The sequence below is a fragment of the Anomaloglossus baeobatrachus genome, chromosome 5, assembly GCF_048569485.1.
Source record: "Anomaloglossus baeobatrachus isolate aAnoBae1 chromosome 5, aAnoBae1.hap1, whole genome shotgun sequence".
NCBI lineage: Eukaryota > Metazoa > Chordata > Amphibia > Anura > Aromobatidae > Anomaloglossus > Anomaloglossus baeobatrachus.
This window is the reverse complement of record NC_134357.1, coordinates 234,242,236-234,266,506: the sequence shown is the minus strand read 5'-3', so window position 1 is coordinate 234,266,506 and position 24,271 is coordinate 234,242,236. Positions and strand designations below refer to the sequence as shown.

Genomic DNA, 24,271 nt, shown 5'->3' with positions numbered 1-24,271 from the left:
TGTCTTCTGATGCGTTTAATTAAAGCGCCTGTTGTGCAGCCCACATATTGTAGACAGCAAATAGTGCATTATATTACATACACATTGTGGTCACTTTTACAATAGATTTGTTGATGCCAAAACGCATTTTGTAGCTAAAAAAGCGCCCACTTTGTAAAGTCTATCCCTCAGTTATTTTCGCATGGAAAATGCCATCAATAGCAGAACCTGGCTGGATTTGAAAGGGTTTTTCAGGTCTGCGGTATACTGCTGCAAATGCTGCAGATATGCTTCTAAAACTGGCATCTTTTACTCAATGTGAACTAACCGAGAATTTACCATCAAATCAAATTTTATAAATTGCAGTAGTGACCACGTGTGTGTAACAAAATGGGTAATTGCAATAATTTTCTGGGAGAAATACTTAATTTTTTTGAATAATGTCAAAGGTGCCAACCATGGCTGTGGAATCGGTAAGCCAAACCTCCAACTTCTCAATTTCCCTGATTCCGACTTCGACTCTCTCATACATGACTCATTTTTGTGATAAATTTACTGTAGCAAATTGGTAACATCAGGCTTTTAATCATTCTCCTGATACAATAATCAAGCTATTTAAACTTTAATAAATCATAAATATGCAAGACACTATGTAGTAAGTGGGGGGAAAAAATTGTTTTCAACAAAAATGTACGGAATAATATTTGAGCAGTTTATGAATTTGTTCTGAGATATAGTATCGCCTCCATCAGATCCTCCTTCATAGGTGATCTCAAATCTGACCTAATAATTTTAAGGCTAGAGAATACTAACTTGGATTGGTGGGAAAGCGGTGACCATATGAGCAACATCTCTAACAATTTCAGGGTATAAAGGAATTACCTCATGCACAGTCAGTTTTGATGAACATTTGAACTCTTCTACTTCTTTGAGAGCAAGTGAAGCCTTTTGCTGAAATCTTTTCAATTTGTTTGCTATGTGAGTGGAATCTTCTTTTTTTCCCTGCGGCAAAGCTTTACCTGCTCCATGTCGTTTAAATACTTTTGAAAATTAAACTCCTCATCTGATGAGGCTGAAGATATGGCAGCAGTTACACTCGCAGATTCCAAGTACTCTTACTCTTGGCCATCCTGTAGCCCACTCATCCTAACTGCTACCTTTGTCAGAGCTTCTTTTTCTTTAGTAAGCTGTTGATCATCCAGCAACACGATGACTTGGGTCCACATACACAGCTGCCAGAAGAATTTTATTTTCTAATGGTAGTGTCTCTCCATTTCATTAAAGCAGCAATACCATCTGTCATTAAGCCTTCTTTTTGGGACAGGTAAAACAGCAAATTTTTCCACTCCTTTAAAAAATTACAAGCTGAGATCTTAACTCCCCTGCAATTTCATAGTCACTGTAAATGGGTAATGAAGGAATTTTTTCAATTCAGCCACCTGTGTCAATCGACCTTCATTTAGTGTTACCTGAGGGTTGGCTTTGTCTACAAGAGAGGTTTTCAGCTCAAGCAATTGCTCAATCAATAAATAAGTGCTGCCCCACCAAGTGGGATGATTGACAATTGCCCCTTTTCCAGCACGTCTCTTCAAGATGGAATCAATTTTATGTGTTCTGGGAGCAATAACCAATTTCCTCACTTTTCCAATGAGAGTTCCAGCAGGTCTCTCTTGCAGACGATCTCTTGTTGCCAGCTGCAGCGTGTGCACAACACAGCGCATGTGATAAATAGGAGAGAGATGTGAAGCAGCTTCAACAAGATCATCTAATTCTAAAGGATCATTTTGCTGTTTATTGAAAGTTTAGACTTTCTTTAAGAAGTACTTGCCTTAACCCCATTACGACCGCCTTACGGAGATAAACGGCGGCAGAATCAGGTCCTTATTCTGATCCGCCGTCTATAAACTGCGGTCAGAAAAAGGTAAATAGCGCCCCCCCGCGTCAGAAAATCTCCGGGGTTTCAGCTACCGGGGGTAGCTGAGACCCTGGAGATCATGATTCGGGCCGTTTTTTCCGGTCCCCGTTCACATGATCACCGGTATACACCGTATACCGATGATCATGTAATAGTAAATCACAGCGCCGGTAAACAATGATTTATCTCCCATCTGGCATGATCAAACATGTCAGCTGGGAGATAAATCTGCTCCCCCGGTCCCCTCCGGTCCTCCGGGGTCGCCGAAGTGCCGACCCCCACCCCCCCCCTACCCCCCCAAAAATCTAAAATGGCGGCGCGCACAGCAGCGCACCGCCCGCATTTCCCCAGTTCCTTTGAATTCTGACGCATGTGCCATCACACATGCGACAGAATACTGCTCCCCAGGCCCTGCCGGGTCACCCCATACTCCCACCCCGGTGTTCCCCGGTGTCCCCCGTACCTGTGGGAGCGCTGATCCCCCGCGGCCCCCTCCTCCGGCTCCTTCACAGCAGTGCCGGTCACATGTGCAGAGCGCGGCTGACAGCTTCCTGTGTCTGTGACTCAGACGCTGGCTGCTGCTGCTGCACGGAGGCTGCAGCTGTGACCCGGGGAGGGTGGGTGCAGATTCTTTGCACCCACTCTCCTCAAATGGAAGGTCTGCACTCCTAGAAAATGGGGGATACGTTCCCTGAACGTGCCCCCCATATTCTAGAAGATCGTGGGACTTCCAAAATTACTTACAGGAGATTTTTTTTTTTTTCTTTTCAATAAATTGGTCAAAGAGGGATGGTTGGGGAGTGTTTTTTCAAATAAAATTTTTTTTGTTGTCAATTTTTTTTGTATTACTGTCAATTAGTTATGTCTGGTATCAAATAGACGCCGTGACATCACTAATTGCTGGGCTTGATGCCAGGTGACATTACATATCTGGGATCAACCCCATTTATTACCCCGTCTGCCACCGCACCAGGGCGCGGGATGAGTTGGGGCGAAGCGCCAGGATTGGCGCATCTAATGGATGCGCCACTTCTGGGGCGGCTGCGGCCTGCTATTTTCAGGCTGGGAAGAGTCCAATAACCATGGCTCTTCCCACCCTGAGAATACCAGACCCCAGCTGTCAGCTTCACCTTGGCTGGTGCTCTAATTTGGGGGGACCCCACGTTTGTTTGTTTTTTAATTATTATAAAAAATTTAAAAAAAAAAACAGCTTGGGGAGCCCTCCAAATTGATCACCAGCCAAGGTGAAGCTGTCAGCTGTGGTTTGCAGGCTACAGCTGTCTGCTTTACCCTAGCTGGCTATCAAAAATAGGGGGGACCCCACGTCATTTATTTTAATTATTTTTTTTTCTTTTTGGGCTAAATACAAGGCTAGGCACCCTTTAGTGCCACATGAAAGTCACTGAAGGGCGCCAGCTTAGAATATGCAGGGGGGTGGGATGTTATATATGTTTGTCATCTATCCATTCATCCATTGTAGCATTTTAGGCTGTGTGCCCACAATCAGGATTTGCAGCGTTTTGGGCGCTGAGTGTTTTCCCTGTGTCCATAACGCTGCGTTGTGCAGTAGAAGCACAGTGGAAGGATTTTTAGAAATCCCATGCCCAATGTGTTTCTTTTCTCCGCAGCATACACTGACCTGTGGCGCGGCTTCCCGAGCCTCAGCATGTCAATTTATGCTGCGGAGACGAGAGTGTTCTCTGCACGTAGAATAGAACTAAAGTCCACAGCAGCCTGAACCCAAATCGTGGGCATGGGCAGCTCCGTTCTCCCGTGGACAACACTCATATCTCTGCTGGAAGGCTGACACTGTGTACTAGACGACGTGTCGCTGGATCATGGCCACATAGCCTAACAGTGAGAAATTTGTTGCTACAGCAACATTTTTGTGAAGTACCTGTGGAATCAAAATGCTTACTATACTCCTGAATAAAATCCTTGAGGGGTCCAGTCTCCAAAATGGGGTCACTTGTGGGGGTTTCTGCTGTATAGGCACCCAAGGGGCCCTGCTAATGTGATATGGTGTGCACAATTTATTTCAACTTTTCCAAAATTCAAATGGTGCTCCTTCCATTCCAAGCCCTCCCATTTATCCAAACAGAGGTTTTTGGCCACATGTGGGGTATCCCTGCTCTCACAAGAAATTGGATAACAACCTGTGGGATCCATGTTTTGTTGTTGCCTCTTGAAAAAGGGAGAAATGTGATGCTAAATCAACATTTTTGTGAAAAAAATGAAAATTTTCAATATGACAATGTAACGTTATCAAAATCTGTGAAGTACCTGTGGGTCCAAAATGCTCACTATACCCCTAGATAGGAGCCTTAAGGGGTCTAGTTTCCAAAATGGTATCAATTGTGAGGGGTTTCTGCTGTTTAGGTACCTTAGCGGACATCTAAATGCAACATGGTGCTCACAATATTTTTCAACCAAATTTGCTTTCCAAAATTCAAATATTGCTACTTTCGTTCCAAGCCCTCCCATTTGTCCAAACAGAGGTTTCTGACCACATGTGGGGTATTAACGCGTTCATAAGAAAGTGGGTAACAAGTTTTGGGGTCCATTTTGTTGTGTTATTTCTTCTAAAAGTGAATAAATTTGGGGTAGAGCAACATTTTAGGTAACATTTTATTTTTTGCTTTTTTTCATTCCACATTGCTTTAGTTCCTGTGTAGCACCTGAAGGGTTAATAAACTTCTTGGATGTGGTTTTGAGTACCTTGAGGGGTGCAGTTTTTAGAATGGTGTCACTTTAGGGTATTTTTTGTCACCTAGGCCTCTCAAAGTCACTTCAAATGTGATGTGGTCGCTAAAAAAATGGTTTTGTGAATTTTGTTGAAAAAATGTGAAATTGCTGATGAACTTTGAACCCTTCTAACTTCCTAACCACAAAAAATTTTGTTTCAGAAATTGCGCTGATGTAATGTAGACAAGTGGGAAATGTTATTTATTAACTATTTTGTGTGACATAACTCTCTGGTTTATGGGCATAAAAATTAAAAGTTTGAAAATTGCAAAATTTTAAAAATTTTCATCAAATTTCCGATTTTTTTACAAATAAAAGCAAAAAATATCATTCTAAATTTATAACTGTCATGAAGTACAATATGTCACGAAAAAACAGTGTCAGAATCACCAGGATCCATTGAAGCGTTCCAGACTTATAACCTCATAAAGGGACACTGGTCAGAATTTCAAAAAATGGCCTGGGCATTAAGGACAAAACTGGCTTCGTCCTTAAGGGGTTAACACTACTTTCATGTTCACTCTAGAGTCTCTAACAGTTCTGAGATGATTGCAAGCATTCTTTGTTTTTACCCTTCTCTGTAGAAGAGGAGCGTCATTACTTATCTCATGTAACTGAAGTGCAGCACAGATTCATCTCAATTAAAAGCTTAGATCCTTTGATCAGGAATAGAACAGACATTTATAGGACATATAATAACTTTCCTAAATTCTTATGAAAAAATATTAATCACATACTGCATTGAACTGCTGTACCCAATTTATGATCTAATTTAGGAGTCGGTCCATTTTATACCAACTCATCCAAATTGGACAGAGACTCCATGACTCTGACTCCACAGCCCTGGTGCCAACACTTTCGGCCATGAATCCATATAATGTGTATGTATGTGTGTGTTTTTGACAGGCGCTTTAAAAAACCCCGAACAGATTATCATGCATTAATTTGTGGGGGTGCGTAACACTGATGCCAACATCCCTCCATCAGATTCCTAATATCAAAGTCTGACTGCTAAACAGCCACACACTGTTTACCGGAACCTGTTGCTTGAGTTTTTGAGGTCCTTATGCCAAACCTGCCTGGTCAACCAGCTTCAACAAGTGTCAGCTACCACAAAGTTTACATTTATTGAGGGTGACTCCTGGGAGCTGCTCATATTTTTTATTTTTTTTTTCTTCTTTTGGAGAGTGAAAGGTTTGGTCTGTTAGATTTTTCATACTATGTAGCAAATTGTTACCATAGCTTTTAGGATAAAAGCATTGTTAAGTTGAACGCTCACTGTTGGAGTTTTCAGTTTGCTTTGTTTTGATTTTAGTTTTTCTTTATGTTGCTTAGGGAAGAAACTGAGAGGATCATCCGGAGAAAGCTGCGAGATATTTTGAGAGAGAGTGATCTTGAGAATATAACATCTAAAGAGGTAAAAATGTTATCAAATGCTGGGGTGGCTGATGCAGGGAAGAGAATAAGTAAGACATTGAAATATCGTTATCTGTTGGCTCTGTGAACAGTAGTAATGAGGCTGTGCTGGGTATTACAGCATTGGCTGATTCGCATCAATACTAACCGCTACTGCAGCTCTATTGGCACTGTGCAGCGCTCTCTGTGTCACTGCCAATTAGGGCTTCCGGATTGAAGAAATCTTTATGCTTGCCAGTATTATTTTCCCTGTGCTAGATTATGATTTTCTTATTTTCATCTACCTGTTCTTTTGCAGGTGCGCACAGCATTGGAGCAGCATACTCGCTGTGTGCTTCAGGATTATACAGAGTTCATTGATAATGAGATGATTATGATCCTAGCTCAAATGGACCGACCCTCCGAGATCTTCCCCTATCTTTATTTGGTATGATGTTATAAAGGAAGATGTTCTTCTCTCAATTTTATGATTTAAACTAGGATTACTTGGTAACTTGGATCACAGTATTGTTCTCATCAAATCAGAACTAATGATAATACAAATAACTAAAAGGGTAGCCCAATAGCTAAAATTTCCATAGCGAATATCTGTTTTACACCCCAAGCACTTTTGCCATTTACTTTATTATACACTACTTCTCCCTATCTAGCTAATCCCTAATTGTGTTTTTCTACTTAACGTCTAGTGACATTTCATTTGTAGATTCTGAAACAAAATCCCTGCAGTGTCTATCAGAGAGGTTGCCTATTTTTTGATTTTTTTTTTTTCTACTTTATGATTTTAAGTGATGCATGCTACAGTAGTGATGAACAGACTCGCAGATAACCGGGTGCGGTGGACATAACCAGATTAAAAAAAAAATAATCCAATTCCGACCTGGGATTGATCCTGGGTATCTGGCCAGTTGCCAGTCCCCATATAAGTCTATGGGGACCAGAATCTGGCAAATTAAAATGGTGGTAGAAGGGTAAAGGGTGCTTTACACGCAACGACATCGCTAACGCGATGTCGTTGGGGTCACGGAATTCATGATGCACATCTGTTCTCGTTAGCGACGTCGTTGCGTGTGACACGTACGAGGAACGACTAACTATCAAAAATACTCACCTTACCGTTGATCGTTGACACGCTGTCCAGTTCCCAAATATCGTTACTGTGGCAGGACGCAGGTTGTTCGTTGTTCCTGCGGCAGCACACATCGCTATGTGGGACACCGCAGGAACGAGGAACCACATAGTACCTGTGGCCGCCCGCAATGAGGAAGGAAGGAGGTGGACGGGATGTTCGTCCCGCTCATCTCCGCTCCCTCCGCTTCTATTGGGCGGCCGCTTAGTGACGTCGCTGTGACTGTCATGAACCGCCCCCTTAGAAAGGAGGCGGTTCGCCGGTCACAGCGACGTCGCTAGGCAGGTAAGTAGTGTGACGGGTCCGAGAGATGTTGTGCGCCACGGACAGTGATTTTACCCGTAACGCACAACCAACGGGGCTGGGTATGCACGCTAGCGATCTTGCTAGCGAGATCGCTGTGTGTAAAGCGGCCTTTAGGGGGAAAGGAGCAAGCACTTCATACTTACTGAGGCTCCAGCACAGCTATAACTGCTCCAACAGCCGCTCATTTACTTCCGGGGCCACTCCTTACCTTCATTGCATATGCAGTGTTTTCCCCACCCACCGGTGTCTGTGATTGGTTGCAGTCAGTCACGCCCCCACCCTGAGTGTCATCTGACTGCTTCCAATCACAGATGTTATGCGCGTCTATCATGGTATAAAAATAAATACAATTTTTGGCGTAGGGTTCCTCCATATTATGATACCCAGCACAGATGAAGCCTACTGCTACAGGCTGCAGCCCCCCAGCCGTGCGCTTATGTAGGCTCTGTATCGATGTAAGAGGAACCGCATACCTTTTTTTGTGGTGGGGGGGGCTGCAGCCTGTAGCCGTATGCTTTATCTGTGCTAGGTATTATAAGAAGGGGGAAAGCAACGCCATTTTTTTTTTATTTACTTTTACTGTACAATAGACTCACACAATGTCTGTGATTGGAAGCGTCAGACATGCTGTCACTCAGGGTGGGGGCGTGTCTGACTGCAACCGCTGATTGGTGGGTGAAGCCGTGCATATGCATGAATGCTAATACGTGGCCACGGAAGTGAATGAGCGGCCGCAGGAGCAGTTACAGCCACGCCGCAGCCTCGGTAAGTATAGCGCTGCTTGCTTTATTATTTTTTTTCTTTTTTTCCTTTATTTTTTGTATTACCCAAGTGCAGGATTTGGGTCATTAGCTGGAATTCCCTGAGCATTCTGGGCCGGGCACTCGTGCACATGTGAAACCGCGCTGAACTTTTACAGTCTGGGTCTGACCATCACCACAGCCCATAGTTCTTATGTGAAGACATTAGCTATATTCATTGTAAATGATAATTACAGTTGAAATAACCTGTGTAGGTTTCTACAGGTTCAAACAAAAAACAGATGCCTTACAATTTTTTTACGGACAGGGCACAAAAGTACCCCATTTTTAGAGACTGTCCTGCAATTTGTTAATAGTTGGAAACGGTCTATCACCCTTCCTGGACCAGGACATTATCATGGTGTGGAGTTTGTCACTTAACACAGTTACTTTAATCGCCACCCTCTGAAGATGTCCTAAATCCATGGCACTCATATGGGGATGAAGTCACCAAGGGTTCGGCACCCTGCTTCTGTTCCCATCGGATGCAGCTTCTTACTGTGAAGTAGACATTATCTGGGGAAGGTGATAGAAGAAGAGTGAGTCACTGCAGCATTGCCCCACAGCTTGCATCACTACCCTGAAATGAATTGTCATCAGGGGGCAACACAGCACTGGTGTCACTCACCCTGCTTCTATCACCACCCCAGATGACCTCTTTCATAGTAAGAAGCTGCAGCAAGCAATGAAAGAACAGTGGTAAATGACTACAATGCTGCTGAAAAGAAAAAGGCTGTATTAGAGTCATAACTGGGGGAGATGACTCTCCTACAAAGGTGTGGATATGGAAAAAAGTTTTCCTGTCACAGGTAGTTATACTGCATCAGCAAGATCTTCTTCCTCAAGCAATGATTTCAAAGCAGAATGGGGTTTCAAGATATGTTGTTTAATCTATTTGACAAAGCATCAAGATATGGGCAACATTAAGACTTTCACCCCCAAGCGACTTTCATTTTTTCCTCCCCCTTCTTCCAAGAGCCATTTCTGTCAATATTGCCATATGAGGGCTTGTTTTTTTGCGGGATGAGTTGTACCTGTGAATGAATACCATTCATTCTGCCCCATGTTGTGCTGGAAAACTGGACAAAATTCAAAGTGTGGTGAAATTGCAAGAAAAAGTGCAATTGTGCGAATGTTTCTTTTTTTAAATTTATTTACCATGTTTACCATTTTCAAAAAGTGACCTGGCATTATGATTTCCCATGTCCATACCAGATCATAGATACCAAACCTGTATAGTTTTAATTTAACCTAACTGGTGGGGAAAAAAAGTTAGAAGTGTGTACAAAAAAAAAAATTGCACTTTTGTCACCATTTTCTGAGACCCGTAATGTTTTATTTTTCTGGATCCCAGCTTCAATGATGGCTCATTTTTTTTGCGTCTTGAGCTGGCGTTTTTAAATGTACTCTTTTTTTGCGAAGATGCGATGTTTTAATCACCTGTTATTGCATTTTAATTCAATGTTGCAGCAACAGAAAACCTGTAATTTTAGCATTTGGAATGTTTTCTCACTACCGCATACTGATTAGAATAAATTATTTTATATTTGCATTTCTTAAAGCGGCAATACCAAATATATATATATTTTTTTCTATTATTGTTTTTGAGGCATAGGGGGTGATTTGAACTTTTTTTTTTATTTTTTTTTTTATTTTTTAAATATTGTTTTAAACTTTTTTAAACTTTTTTTTCTTTTTACTGATTTTGCTAGTGCTATATTTTGCTAGGAGACTTTATGCCTGCACTGTCCAATTGCTTTTCCTCATCAGAGCGGTACTGTGTTTCTGTGAGTGACGGAATCCACAGGAGGGGAGTCATGGCAGTAATTGGGGTCATCATCTGACCCTGTGCTGCCCTGACAATCCATTGGCGCCCCATCATCGCATCACGGCGCCGCCAATAGCAGCGTGAAGCGGCACGATCCCTGTCGGAGTGCAATAGATCGCGCTGTCAGAGTTTGACAGCGTGAACAAGGGGTTAAAAGGCTCCGGTGGATAAGATCAGTAGACATGTGCGGGGATTACCATGGACTTGCTGTAGTAGATCACGGTAATGGGACAGACATGACCAAGGACGTACCAGGACGTCCTAGTTGTACACAAAAGATGAAAGACACACCAAGCTTACTTCCCTTCTAATTATGAAGATGTTCAGTAGTGCCATCAGCTCAGAACTGCCAGAAGCTAGTGGTACCCAACTACTGTTAGTGGTCCTCATGGAAGAAATGTGGCCAAAAGGCTATACCTTCCACATACAAACAAAGCCAAACAACTCAACAACACATAGGAACTGGGGTGCAGAAAAATGTCAGCAGGTCCTCTGGACTGATGACTCAAAAATACCATCAGTTATAGTCTGAATAACTCCAAATTTATTCTGCAATGAGAGAATGATCCAAAGTGTACAGTCATTGTCGTAAAGAACTGTCTTCAGAAGTGTAAAGTAGAAAAATGAGTCCCGGAAGTGATAATACGGCCCCACAGAGCCCTAACCTCAACATCATCAAGTTGGGACTACTTGAAAAAACAGAAGGATTTGACACAAGTCTACATCCACAGAAGATCTGTGGTTATTGGCCAAGATCTTTGGAACAACCTCCTAGCCGAGTCCCTTCAAAAACTGTTCAAGTGTATCTAGAAGGATTGATGCCATTTTGGAGGCAAAGGGCGGTCACACCAAATAACGTTTTAGATTTCTCTTATGTCCATTCATTTTAATATTTTAATTGATAATTTTTATCACTTCTAATTTTAAGATTCTTACGTTGCATTTTTTTTTGACCGCTGCCTAAAACTTTCACAGTATTGTATTGCTCTCATAATATATTACATAATTTCTTATATTTGCTTCTACTATTTATTTTTAAAACTTTTGTTAGAAACACAATGACCAATTTAAATCCACTGGTTCCGAAGTAATTTCAATCTAGGTAATGAGACTTATTGTTGCAGTGAATTTTTGTATGTCCACTATTTTCTTACTTGCATACAGCTGATGCTCTTGGGGGTGCCGTCATTCTCTTCTACTCAATAATGTAATCTTCTCCTTTCTGTTTTAGGGCTCAGAGTGGAATGCCTCAAATTTAGAAGAACTTCAGAAAAACAAGTACGTTTTTAACCTATATTTCTCATCATATGTATTCTCTCTAGATTGTGGGCAACAATGTTTGGTACACCATAAAGCCAAAAGCGATCTCAATACTACCTGAAAGCAAAAGGTTGTGGGAGACTTGACCCCATCACAAGAATTCAAACAGTGTTCTGAGAGGGAAATCTTGAGATTACGTATGAATTTTCTGCAATTTTACCATGAATGCCAAATTCCCCTCTGTTGCAATAGAGCCCTACCCTTTAGAAATAAATGTTGGCATACAGAACCTGATATTTCGGCAGGTGCAATTGATGATAAACAATGTAGATTTTAGTAACAGACATCAGGAGTGCTCCTCGTGGCTCACAGGGGATTTACAATGTGCTTTAAGGCTACATTCACAAACTGGAAAATTGTGGCAAAGCATTGTGTTTTTGCTGAGTTTTCAGAAAAAGTGCAATGCAGCCACAAGGTGTGAACACAGCCTAATTGTTTGAGATCCTTCTCTTGTGTCCTACAGCTATTATTAGTCAGCAGATGTTCAATGAGTGTTCCCATTTCTCAGGACAGCTGTCTGTTGACCATTTTACCTTAAAGGAAATCTGTCTCCAGGTTTTTGCCACCTAATCTGAGAGCAGCATAATATAGGGGCAGATATTCTGATTCCAGCGATGTGTCACTTACTGGGCTGCTTAGTTTAGTTTTGATAAAAATCACTGTTTATTCATCAGTAGTTGTCATTACTAGACTACTTGTCATGCTGCCCGGTAGTCCAGCATATTCATGAGCTCTGTATAACTGCTAGATCTGCAGCAGAGAAAATATTGATTTTATCAGAATCACAGCAAACAGCTCAGTAAGTGACATATCGCTGGAATCAGGGTTTCTGTCTCTACATTATGCTGCTCTCATATAGGGGAGTAAAAACCTGGTGACCGATTCCCTTTAAGGGAGTCTGTCAGGTTATGCTGCTCTAAGTTCCCGTCCTTTAAGAATGTATGTGAATTAGCTTCTATGGACTTCCTATGTTACCACAGGAAGAGCTCAGTGATATGTATTACATGTGGGCTCCCGCTGCCCTCCTGATTGACAATAATAACATGACACATATTTCTGTGCGTAGTGAGAAATCTGTCATTTAGCGTCTCGAGGGTAGTGAGGCCTGCATATGAGTGTATTGTCTGTGGTTCCAACAGTTTTTAACTTGACATTTCTCTACAACTGCCTCACAATAACTCCCTCTTGACGGACGGCTGAATTCAGAGACCGCTAGATAAGGGGAATGACCGGTTCCCTTTGAAAAGGTTCTGCTAGCTGTCCTGATGTGTTTTCTTCTAGTTCCCATTTATTAATGCTGGAGGATTGTTTCTTAGCACTGTGCAGTTTGTCTTTCTCTCATTATCCCTCCTGGAAACTGACAACAGGGTGTTACCATTACCTATAGTAATAGGGTATACCCTCTACCAGTTGTACTGTCACCACCAATTGGACAGTTTGTAGAGCCCTGTGCACATTAGAAAGTTGCAAGAACGATCCAGCTGTTAGAATTTTAACTGTCTAGCCTTTTGTTTGATGGGGAGATAAGCCTGGCAGAGGCTCTCTCATAGATTAGATATATTATTATTATTCTATATCTTTATCAGAGAAATCCTCTTCTTTCTCCTAGACTGAACATTTATTTTTCAAAATTCTCAGTTCATGGGTAATATATGTATATTCTGTGAAGACAGATTGTTACATTAGTAAGATAGGAGATGACAGTTGGTGCTCATAAAGTTCTATGTAGAAGGGAGGAGCTATTGACAGAGTACTAGTCTATAATAATTCCTGTAATGGAATAAAAAGCAAGCAAACATGATTAATATAGGAATGGATTACATATACACAAAACAGAAGTGTGTGTAAGTGCAAGGGAATTTTATAGAACTGAATGGGCAAGTTAGCCTTTCTCCCTTATAATGAGCCCCAGAGCTGGGCATGATCTGCTGATGCTGACAATGGCCTTCCATAATCAATTTTATAAAATCTGTTAAATATCTGGCTCTGCTTAATGGATAGGGTTAGTTTTATGCAGCACTACCATTTGGCTTTACCATGGCACTATAACGTCTACACAAGCTATACGGCAGCCAGCCACAAACCCCCCACCCATTAAACCGTATGTAGAATAGCTCTTGGAATGGGGCAGAATGCTTCTGATTGCTGCCACACTCCTCCTTTGAGCCACCAGATGTCCCTATGTCTCTACCTTTCTGCTTATTAACCTTCAGCTTCTCCTATTCATCTGCTTTGCTCTGTAGCCTTTACTCCCCATGCTTAATATTTCTTTGGACTACACTGATACTACCATCCTTTCTTTCTGCTCCTTTCTTCTTCCTTCCTCCATTGCATAAAAATATTATCACTGAAAGCATGAAGTCTTCCTACAAAAAAGTAATCCCTCATATTGCTCGATCAGTGGAAAAAAACAACAAAAAACTAACAGCTCTCTGGATATGGCAGTGCAAAAGCAAATTGTATCTTGTAAAATATTGTTTTTAAGGTGCAAAAGTAGCAAAGCATAAAAAGATCTATAGAGATCTGGTATCACTGTAGCTGTACTGACCCGCAGAATAAATCTGCCTTATCACTTTGCCACATAGCGATCACCAAAACAAAAGAGAGATAAAAAGAATTGCTGGTATATTCTGAATAAAACTCTGAATAACAAAAAATTACAAAACGTTATGAACCTTAAAATGGTAACAATAAAAAGCTGAACTCACCCAGCAGAAAATCAAGCTAGCTAAACATGCTAGCGTTCTTAATATCGTTCCATTCTCGCAAAACCAGATCTTTCAACTTGCTTAAAAAGTATCGCTTGTCTACATAAAATGTCACTGTGTAATAAGTGGCTATCAGCTCATAATACATGCTCTGATCAATGACTAGTGACTTTCCATCGACCGCAACAGCAATCCTTTGAGTGAACATTTGCTTGTGTAATAATGAGTTTGTATGTACAATAACTACGCAACAACTATTCGCTTATTAATTGCTATCGTTAAATAATTTTCTTGTCTAAAATGGCCTTAAGTGCAGCACCTGGGAGAAATGAACTTCAGTCATGCTTGCGAGCCCGCAGCAATCACAATCACCTCTCGTAGCACTGAGAACATCGGCTGTAAGCTCACCCCAACGCTAACTGACAGCCAACTCTCCAGTGCCTTGCAACAGAGCCAGCTGTTAGTCAGTGCCAGATTGTACCGACAACCGCCACTCTTAGCTCTGTGAACGTTGTCCATCATTGCTCTAGGCACACCTCCATGACTTAAAGCCGGTGGTCCCTGGGAGAAATAAAGTTAATTTTCGGTACAGCTGTCAGGCACCTTTTATATCACTATTAACTTGCTGACTAACCCTTCAAGTTTATAGCTGTATTGGAAGCGATGGGTTCTCTTTAACAGGCTATAATTAATGAAGTCTAGATAAAGAAATATAAGATTAGTGGCTAGCGTGGGGCAAAGTCCCCCCAAATGTCTATGGAGACTGTCTACCATCAAGAAAAAAAAATATATGATACCCTATTTGAGGGGTGTCAAATATAGCCATGCACAAAAAAAACCCTCAAAAGAAATATTCCAGAAAATAGAACAAGCAGAGAATGGGACACAGGTAAGATTGTGAAGGCAACTCAATAAACAGACCATAGTATCGAAGCTGGGCATGAACATCACGGGAGAGGTAGTGGACATTGGGGAGAATAATGTGCTTAGAAACCTCAGACCCTAGAGGAATGAATAAATTGATCCAGGACCGTCATATGAGCTCAAATTTGGAAACTTTATCTAGAAGTATACTAAACAAAATGTTCATTCACTTCTTACATTGATTTGTGCTTAACTAAATGAAAATTGCAGACTTCCATTGATGGGCTGTTGTGATTTTAGTTGGCAACAAAATGAAGGTAAGGGCTGGGGTGGGAAATGGTATTTGAGGAATTTGCTCATTAATGAAAGCTTACAGGAGGTCTCTTCAGATTAGTGGAGATGGTTGAATAAAGTTTTATAATTCTGAATCCATAATCTTTACCTTTTGAGACCAGTCCAACAATTGTGATACCTGGTGCCTTGAATGCAGCATGTGCAGAAGAAATTAGGGGGCACCTGTGGAAAGAATTTTTTGTAGTCTAGAAGGGGACATAGAAATCTGCCAATCATTGGTGTTGGTGGGGTTATCCAGAGCTTAGCATTCAGGGAACTGCTAAATCTGCAGCAGATAAAACAGGGATTTTTATCAAAACTTCTGCAAGCAGCTTAAGAAGTGATGTATCTCAGGAATGAGGGTCTCTTCTTTGATATCATACTTTTAACGATTCAGGGAAAATATACTTTAAAAATCCTGCCAAGCACCATAGCCAGATACCAGACTACTCTGGTGCCTTCCCCAAGTGGCTCTTCTCAGCGCTGCAAGATCATGGGGACGCCCAGGGGACTAGACCCTCTGATCATTTACATAGGGAACATGTAAGTAGTGTTTTTTTTTTCTTACATTCATATTACATAATATTACAACTCAGGGATGGGTAGGAAGGGGTTACTAGGCCACACATCACCCTGCTTGTAGGTTAGAACGCATAAGGGACCTGACAGGTTCCCTTTAATGAGAAATGTCATGAGAAATTGTATTCAGTCCTACCTAGCCTATGTGAAAAAGTGACTGCAACCTTTGCTGCTTAATCAACCAGTTATCGAAATTCAATTCACTATTGGGTTCAATTTCATTAACCGCACTCAGTTATTATTACTGCTAGGCCTGCTGAACATATCTTAACCAAAGTAGAACGTGTAATGTGAGGCAGGCTAGGATGTCTCAAAAAGCAGCACACCATTCCACATTCTAAAGTGTTTCACATTCAGAGGGGAATTCAAGTCACTGAAATCTACCAGCCTAGGAAGGGTTAAATGTCATTGCTAAGGTGCTGGGAATAGAGCGAACCATAATCACAGCCAGAATACGCAAATGGAGAAAACTTGGAGTGGTGTTGAACCTTCCTAGGAATAGCCAACCTCACAAACTTTCACCAAGAGCACATTGACAACTCATCCAGTAAGTCACAGAAGAACTGGGAGGAACATCTAAAAAGGCCTCAATTGACTCAATACATGATTCCACAATAAGAAAGACACTGGGGAAAGATGCAAAGGATAAACCACTGCTGATCAAAAAAGAACCCAAAATAACATCAATGCTCACCTCACAGTTGCTACATGCCCCCAAGATTTACTTTCACTTACGAGTAAAAGGTGAATACATGAGTCCCATTGCATCTGGCATATAGCTAACAAAACTTCCATCATAAGAACATTATACCAGTGATCAAACATGGTGGTAGTAATAGGGTAGTGTGGGGTCACATTGCTTCTACACGACCAAGACAACGTGATGTAATCATGAATCCTGATGCAGAATGCCAGTCAGTCTGATCATGACCTAAAGCTTAAGCAGAGCTAAATTTTACAGTAGAACAATTATCTAAAGTACACTAGCAAGTCCATCTCTCAATAGTATTTATAATTACAATTTTTTCTTATATATCAGCAGCATATTCCATAGCACCTTACAATTCAAAGGGGACATATACAGACAATATCAGACATTACAAAGTAACATAATTCAACAGATAACCAGGAGTGAGGACCCTGCTCACACAATCTAGGAGGAACTAGGGAAGACACAAAAGGTAAATGGTAAAAGTGCTTGTATTATATGGTCCAGACATCAATATAATAAATGGGGTATTCAAATAATGCTGCATGAACCCATCACAGAACAAACAAAATTAATGTTTTGGAGTATTTGTGAGACCGTGGCAAGACTCTAAATGGGCAACTCTCAAACATAGCCAAAGTAAAATAATAGTGTAAAGAGGAGTGGGACAAAATTCCTTCATAGATTCAAAACCAGTCAAACGTTTGGATACACCTGTTTATACATTGGTTTTCCTTGCTCTAATTGGAATGTGCATATTTTAGATTCAGGCTGAAGACCGCAAAATCATGAAAGCATGCATTTGAAAAGAAGTTGAAAAAAACACATGTAAAACGAACCTGAATGCGTGTTAAACATTACATTCCTCAAAGTACTCCCCTTTTAATCTGATGATAGCTCTATTTCCCCTTGGCAGTTTCTCAAGCATTTTCTCATAAGGTAGTCACCTGAAATGGCCTTCCAATAATCACGTAGCAATTACAAAAAACTAAAGAAGACCAATAACTAACATTTAAAAATCATACATTGCTCTAGAACTTATTTCATAGACCAGAAATTAGCACTGGCATGATAATTAATAGAGGATATAAATATATTTGCACAGCTCTATGGGTTATCTTGCTGTCATATGGATTTTATTCCAGTGCAAATTTTTGTCCTAGCACACAAATATTTTCAAGTTGTCTAGTTTTTTTATGTTTGCTATAGTATAAAGATTTACATTATTTAATTAACTTTGTTCATGGGAAAACCTCTTTAACGTCAAAGTTGATTATATCAATAGATATTAGAATAATAATTTATTCTATTGAATGTGTTAAAAAAATGTTCCTGTGCTGAGATAAACGTATAAATGTGTCCCTGCAATGTGCTGTGTAATGGTTGTGTCTGACTGTACAGGGACATGGTCTGATCATACCCCTACCTGGGCCTTGGTGGACGCAAATGAGTATACAGATATTATAGCAGGGGATCCTATCTGATTCTTTGTTTTTTTGAGATAAAACATTTCCCTGCCTGTTTTTAAATAATATTTTACGTCCTAGAATGATTTGCGATCCCAAGCTGTAATGTCTGTCAGACACTGCCATTACACAGCTCATAGCAGGGATACATTTATAAGATTATCTTCGCACAGGAACATTTTTTTTAAATACATCCAGTTGTATAGATTATTATTATTCTAAGATCTATTGATTAAAATCATCTTGAAAATAAACGTTGCTTGTGGGAAAACCCCTTTAAAGATGTGCAGCCGATCTTTTGTATGTCTTTCCATTTTTTTAATTGAATTTAGTATAACGCTGCGGTCACATACAGTTTGCCACTAACTTCAGTGGTTGCATTGGGGCTTATGTCCGAACCCCCACAAAACAGGATTCTGGCATATCCTTGACCAATAATATTTTATCAGCCAGGGTTTGACATCATGTTGCCACCCCTATTACAGCTCTATGAGCAATACAGTCTAGCTGTGCCCTTTATCTTCTGTGCATAAACATTCCCATGAGCTGTTGGGACCAGACAAAATAGTTGTTATAGGATTATATAGGATATAGGGCTTTTTACTCAGTCTAATACTTACTGAACAAGGAAGTCAGGCTGTAGTGGGATAAAAGGTTGAAGTGTCAGATTGGGCAAATAATACCTGAAAGTCCAGCAAAAATCGAAGGGGCAAATACTTTTTAAAAGCATTATACCTGATAAAGTGGTATTTTATGTTAACCCACTCTTTTTATTTTTTCTCCTCAGGATCTCACACATACTAAATGTCACTCGTGAAATTGATAACTTCTTTCCTGAGACATTTACTTATTTAAATATTCGTGTCTTGGATGAAGAGAGCACAAACCTGCTACAATATTGGAAGGAGACGCACAGGTTCATCTCCAGTGCCAGGTAGGATGAAGCTGTAGGTACAATCCAAGGCAAATTCATTCCTATAGGTTGACTAAAGTATACCTATTATGCTTGCCTGTAGATGATGGGAATGGCAATGGGAGTTCCTTTTAAAAGTGTATGCAGCATCAATAATTATTGTGATTGACAAAAAAACTGTTCCCATCTTTAGTACTTGTCATCTATCCATTGGATAGGTGATACATTGGTGGGAATCCGAATGGAGTGGTGGCATGTGCACCTCCATTCCATATATTCTCTGTGGGTCTGCCAGAAAAAGCCGAGCGCTGCACTCTACAACAATCTCAAAGAGAATGAATGGAGTGGTCACGTGTATGGCCACCAGTGCCTATAACTGGGGTATTTCAGAGTCCTGTTCTTGGGATTGTTAAAGGGCCAAGTCCAATCAGCAAATCATCAGCTATGGGTGGATGATAACTTTTAAAGATGGGAATAACCCCTTCAAGAGTGTCTGTCATCAGGTTTTTGCTACCTCATCTGAGTGAAGCAGAATAAGGGGAAAAAGACCCCGATACCAACAATAAATCTATTAGTTTACTGTGTGCAACAGTTTGGACACAATCAAAGTTTTTAAATGTCGTAGAGCTCAGAAAGCTAACTCTGCCCACACCACTGATTTTACCAGTTTTTTTGTTTAAATTGTATATTGACAGGAAGTTGCTAATCACTGCTGGGGGCGAGGTTCGACCAGAATTCACGTGGAAACCTAGTCTGGCAGTGTTAATCTTCTACTGATAAAACACACATTGTATTGAAACCATACACAGCCCAATAAGTGACACACACATTGCTAAAATCAGTGCCTCAACCCCTACTTCATGCTGCCCTCACATTACATAGCAGAAACCTGCTGACCAATTTCTTTGAATCAAAACCAGGCCACATACAACAACGTGTACATTCTGTAATGGGACGTTGATCCAGGGAACTAGTCGGATTGCTGTATGTGGAGTCGGGAAGGCGTTTTTCCCCTAATATCAAGCTGTTAGTATGTGCCTCATGAAGTTTTTGCCTCCCTTTAGATCATCATGTTAGGCTATAAGTTGAACTCGATGGACTTAAGTCTACCTTCAACTTTAAAACTATGAAACTATGACATGATTAATGGTTTTCTTTATTCATTTAAAACAATGGAGAAAATCCGACTAACTTGTGATTAATTAGAAATCCTACTTTCTTCTGTTTGGTTGGCTCACCTCGTGAGGTGGATTCATGAAGCCGCAGATCAGGGTGAACACATGGACCTAGAACATTGGCTCAGCAGACTGGAAGGCACAGAACAGAACACCTACTTATTCAGTGCTCACTAATTTAATTTGCCTATGAATGGTGGATTTGATGCGTTAAAAGGATAATGTTATTTTCTGTTCCTTGTGCACAATGGGAAAGATGAGCTGTCTGAACACACTAGAAATGTACTATGATCAAGCACAAATAGCCTGAAGGCCACGTCACACTAAGCAACATCGCTAGCAACATCGCTGCTGAGGCACGACTTTTGTGACGTAGCAGCGATGTTGCTAGTGATGTTGCTGTGTGTGACATCCAGCGATAACCTGGCCCCTGCTGTGAGGTCGCTGGTTGTTGCTGAATGTCCTGGACCATTTTTTAGTTGTTGCTCTCCCGCTGTGAAGCACAGATCGCTGTGTGTGACAGCGAGAGAGCAACAACTGAATGTGCAGGCAGCAGGAGCCGGCTTCTATGGACGCTGGTAAGCACGGTAAACAGCGGGTAACCAAGAAGCCCTTACCTTGGTTACCCGATATTTACCTTCGTTACCAGCGTCCGCCGCTCTCATACTGTCAGTGCCGGCTCCCTGCTCTCTGCACACGTAGCCACAGTACACATCGGGTAATTAACCCGATGTGTACTGTGGCTAGGAGTGCAGAGAGCAGGGAGCCGGCACTGACAGTATGAGAGCGGCGGACGCTGGAACCAAGGTAAATATCGGGTAACCAAGGTAAGGGCTTCTTGGTTACCCGATGTTTACCGTGGTTACCAGCGTCCGCAGAAGCCGGCTCCTCCTGCCTGCACACGTAGCAGAGTACACATCGGGTAATTAACCCGATGTGTACTGTGGCTAGGTGTGCAGGGAGCCAGCGTATAAGCGGTGTGCGCTGGTAACCAAGGTAAATATCGGGTTGGTTACCCGATATTTACCTTAGTTACTAAGCGCAGCATCGCTTCCACGCGGCGCTGCTGGCTGGGGGCTGGTCACTGGTTGCTGGTGAGATCTGCCTGTGTGACCGCTCACCAGCAACCCGTGTAGCGACGCTCCAGGTCAGGTTGCTGGTGGGATCGCTGGAGCGTCGCTTAGTGACATCTCACCAGCGACCTCCTAGCAACTTACCAGCGATCCCTATCAGGTTGTATCGTTGTTGGGATCGCTGGTAAGTTGTTTAGTGTGACTGGGCCTTTAGTGGTAAAAGGCTTTCTCCAAATCTATGGCATCCTGATTTATAGTTCAAAAAGCTTTCAATTATTTTGCCTCTTATGAAAAATGCTTACACTAGAAAAACAGGAGAAGAAACACAGAGTATGGTGCAAAAATAACAATTTTATTGTAGGAACTGGCACAAGAAGTAAAAGGTAGAATAGTCCATGGACCAAGGTGCAATACCAAATGTATAAGTACAATAAAATAGTACAATGATTAGTACCAATGGTATAAGCATAGAAAACAAGAGGATTTAGATGTAAAATCCCAATCACATGAAAAAATGATTTTTTTTCTGCAAATAAGCTGAAAACGTATATATGATGCATATCACCTTTAGTGCATGTATATAATAGTATGGCGTACCCCTATATCTACTGTATGGTATATAGTCATTGCACATAATCCTATCAACATGGTATAACAGCATATATGAACATTTATAAATGAATCATGCCAATATGTCCTCAAAGAATCACCATGCATAAAAAAGGTTTGTTGCAATAGCATAGCAAATAAAAGCAAGCAATGGCTGCACAGAGTTTGCAATAAAACGCCTGTGCAAAGGTTAACAGATAGGGGTAAAAATCACATATCATCCCAAATTGCACTAAGTATTGCACAATGCCCTAGAAGCATTCGCATAGTGGGGACGGTCCCCAGATTAACATGTAGAGCCATACCCATTTGTGTGCGCACAAAGGTCCAATGGACGTGGCAGAGAGGTCCCCCAATACCTGAGACCCTGACGTACGTTTCACGATATTATTGTAATATTGTTCGCAACAAGGAGGACTTTCCATCTCTCCTTCCTTTTTGTGGAGAGGACTAATAAAATGGTGCAATAAATAAAATTCCCACCTGACAAAGCTGGCGGCAGAGGTCATAGTTCCTTGTGCAACCGAAGAGGAACACACCAGGGTCAACAGAGGCCGGGGAACACTATCAAAGGTCTGGAATAGTTTTAGTTGATGTGTGAGGTAGTTTGCCAAGTAAGGAAATGTTTTTGAAGATGGTGAAGGGGTACCTAGCCGACCGTAGCGGCGTCCTCTGTGCCGTACAACTATTGGGTATCCAAGCTAGAAACGTTGTATCAACTGTCCCTCAACGCCTTGGAGGTGCATGCCTACCCTGCCGCTAGCATTTGTCAGAGCGGATCTTTAGTTCCACCCGGGGCATAACTGATAGGCGCATCCGCCTGTCAACTAAAATTGCTGACAGGCTGACTCTTCTGAAAATAAACAAGGCCTTGATTGACCACACTTTTCAAACCCACTGGATGACCGCAGCAAAACATAAAGCCAATTCTAATGTTCTTTATTTCTGGTATATTTTCATGCACCCCTTTTCACCCAAACAAGGGTATGCAGTTCTTATGCTCTTCTTTTTTTGCGTCGTCATCCTCTTTCACCCTATCAACAGGTTCACGATGCAACCCTCTCGCTTAGTTTTTTCAGGGTGTGTATGATGCCCTCCTTTATAATTTTTACAGTATGTGTATTAGACCTATCTTCTTTATGTCTAGTACAGGGTGTACTGGAGTCCATCTTTCTTCTAATTTTTAGCAGTTTGTCTGCATAGGCTTTGAGAGTTTGAGTCTCCATCATAAATTGAACAGGATGTGTCTTACCATGTCACATAGACCGCATGCCCAGATAAGGTGGTAAAATGTTAAAATTACATTTACCGGTGACTACTGACAGATTTATTTCCCCTCTACTATGTCTTCTACTGTAATCTGAGGTGATGGGGAAATACGGCTAATAATGGTGTCGACATGTTGCATTTTGCTGCATTTTCTTTTTCGCTCCTAATTGGGAGACCCAGACAGTGGGTGTATAGCTACTGCCTCTGGAGGCCGCACAAAGAACTACACTTAAAAGTGTAAGGCCCCTCCCCTTCTGGCTATACACCCTCCCGTAGGAGTACGGATTCCTCAGTTTTAGCTTTGTGCGCAGGAGGTCAGACACGCACGCATAGCTCCATTGTTTTTAGTCAGCAGCAGCTGCTGACTATGTCGGATGGAAGAAAAGAGGGCCCATACAGGGCTCCCAGCATGCTCCCTTCTCACCCCACTGTATGTCGGAGGTGTTTGTAAGGTTGAGGTACCCATTGCGGGTACGGCGGCAGGAGCCCACATGCTGATTCCTTCCCCATCCCTTTTTACAGGGCTCTGGGTGAAGTGGGATTTACTGGTCTCCAGGCACTGAGACCGTGCTCCATCTACAGCCCCTGGAGAAGATGCTGGATGGAGCGGAGTACATCAGGGACATGGCCCTGCTTCCTCAAGGTACTCTGTGTCCCCGTGCATTCGGCGCTCACACCGCAGCATGCTGGGTGTTGTAGTGCGCCGGGGGACATCAGCGCTGCGGCGCTTGTGCCATGGCCTCATTCAGCTTCGCTGAAGCAGGCACACTATTGGGACACGGTCGCGCCGGCCGCTGGGACTGCGGCGCGGCTGGCACTTGTGGTGCGCCGGGGACTTCAGCGCGGGCCGCGCTTTTACGGCGGCCGCGCTGATAACTCGAGTCCCCGGCTTTTGCGGCCTGCTTCCGTTCGTTCCCGCCCCCAGACCTGCCAGTCAGGAGAGGGGCGGGACGCTGGTCAGTGCATCAGCGCTGAGGGCTGGAGTCGTTTTTACATACTCCAGCCCTCACAATAGGCACAGAGGGGACACTGTTTCCCGCACTTTTGTTTGGGAACTCCCACGGACCGCCCCTCTCCACAGACGCCGGCAGCCATTCCTGCTGACACGCTGAGCTGCAGAGGGGAGCCGGGGAGACCC

General features: G+C 42.1%; 1 protein-coding gene across 2 annotated transcripts in view; it reads left to right on the top strand.

Moving 5' to 3' along the window:
• Positions 1–24,271, top strand: part of SSH3 (slingshot protein phosphatase 3) — a 161,622-nt gene that overhangs the window by 106,368 nt on the left and 30,983 nt on the right. For both annotated transcript variants that reach the window (XM_075349154.1, XM_075349153.1), the window contains exons 8-11: positions 5,975–6,056; positions 6,354–6,482; positions 11,347–11,393; positions 18,882–19,028. In XM_075349154.1, the coding sequence (XP_075205269.1) occupies positions 5,975–6,056; positions 6,354–6,482; positions 11,347–11,393; positions 18,882–19,028 (405 nt within the window). The remainder of the gene's footprint in view (positions 1–5,974; positions 6,057–6,353; positions 6,483–11,346; positions 11,394–18,881; positions 19,029–24,271) is intronic.